Source organism: Halyomorpha halys, unplaced genomic scaffold, assembly GCF_000696795.3.
Source record: "Halyomorpha halys isolate HHAL.00 unplaced genomic scaffold, Hhal_1.1 Scaffold85.1, whole genome shotgun sequence".
NCBI classification, from domain to species: domain Eukaryota; kingdom Metazoa; phylum Arthropoda; class Insecta; order Hemiptera; family Pentatomidae; genus Halyomorpha; species Halyomorpha halys.
Window position 1 is genome coordinate 737,895 of NW_027112611.1, and position 1,176 is coordinate 739,070.

At 29.3% G+C, this 1,176-nt stretch overlaps 1 protein-coding gene across 1 annotated transcript in view; it reads left to right on the forward strand.

The window, feature by feature from the left end:
* LOC106677043 (uncharacterized) overlaps positions 1–1,176 on the forward strand; it is a gene marked incomplete at its 5' end in the record, with an annotated part of 32,717 nt that overhangs the window by 14,323 nt on the left and 17,218 nt on the right. The window contains 1 exon segment of the mRNA XM_067050401.1: positions 527–549. Within this exon segment, the coding sequence (XP_066906502.1) occupies positions 527–549 (23 nt within the window).

The following is a 1,176-nucleotide window of genomic DNA, read 5'->3' on the forward strand; positions in this document are numbered from 1 at the left end:
AAATAAGTTAATCGTACTTATTTGTGTTTTTCATTGACCGCACCCCCAACCATCTTCTCCTTATTAAAATTCTTTTTTATTTACTTAAAATAAATTTAGAATATTGCAATATAATAGTGATATACAGAAGCCCTGTGCGTAAGTTTAAGATGTTAAAATAAAATTTGTGAAAAAAATTATCGTTTTGGTATTTATATCAGGATTTAACAGAAAAGTTAGTTAGTTCCTTTTTGCATATGTGGATGATATTATTTTCCATATGAATTATAATTATAAGGAATATATATTAAGGGTTCAATCTACAAAAAAACTAAGCCTGTACCACTACAAGCCATGAAGTGAAGGGTTAGTGTCGCAGTACTTTGTGTAGAAGTACCATTACTAGGCCAATAGTTGTGCAAGGAGGTGATTTGATTAGAGTCACGCTTGATAGCCAAATTTTTATCCACTTAATGCTAATTGGACTGTATTAATGTACATCGAAAGATTGTAAAAGATTCCCATTAATATTTTTTTTTGTTTACAGACACCAATCTTGGAATCAGACTGGTAAGTTATTTTCCATATCTCAAATAATGTACGTTGTGTTAGTTGTTGACCCTTAATATTGTATGAGAGGATTGGTTAGGACTTCAGTCAGGGAAAATCACAAATTAGTAAAATTTATTTTATAATTATGAAAGAGCTAGTCAGGGCTTCTTTCATAAAAAGAAGTCTATTTTGCTTCTAAATAGTTGAGAACTTTTTTTGTTTTTTCTGGACCACAGCCCTAACCATTTCCTTCAGATTCATTTACAGTCAGTCATTAACATCACATAGAATATTTATAAAATAAGTTTTATTTTATTAAATTACTTATTTCGTAAACAATTTAATAATTTATGAATTTATTACTTATTTTATAAATGATTTATGAAATAAGGATTACTTATTTATCTTCTTCTCTGACCACTCCTCCAACTATCTTATCACTCAAATATTGTAGTGGAATTATATCATGGTAAAGTCAGACAATTACTTTTTATCTTTCATTACCAAGCTTAATTTATTTATATGGGGAGATATACACAGAAAGTACAGATTATTCAACAATCTAATAATAATAAGGCCATTCTTATCGGTTCCAAGCGCCTCCTTCATACCCTCCCTTACTGTCCTCTACTTTTCCTTAACAAC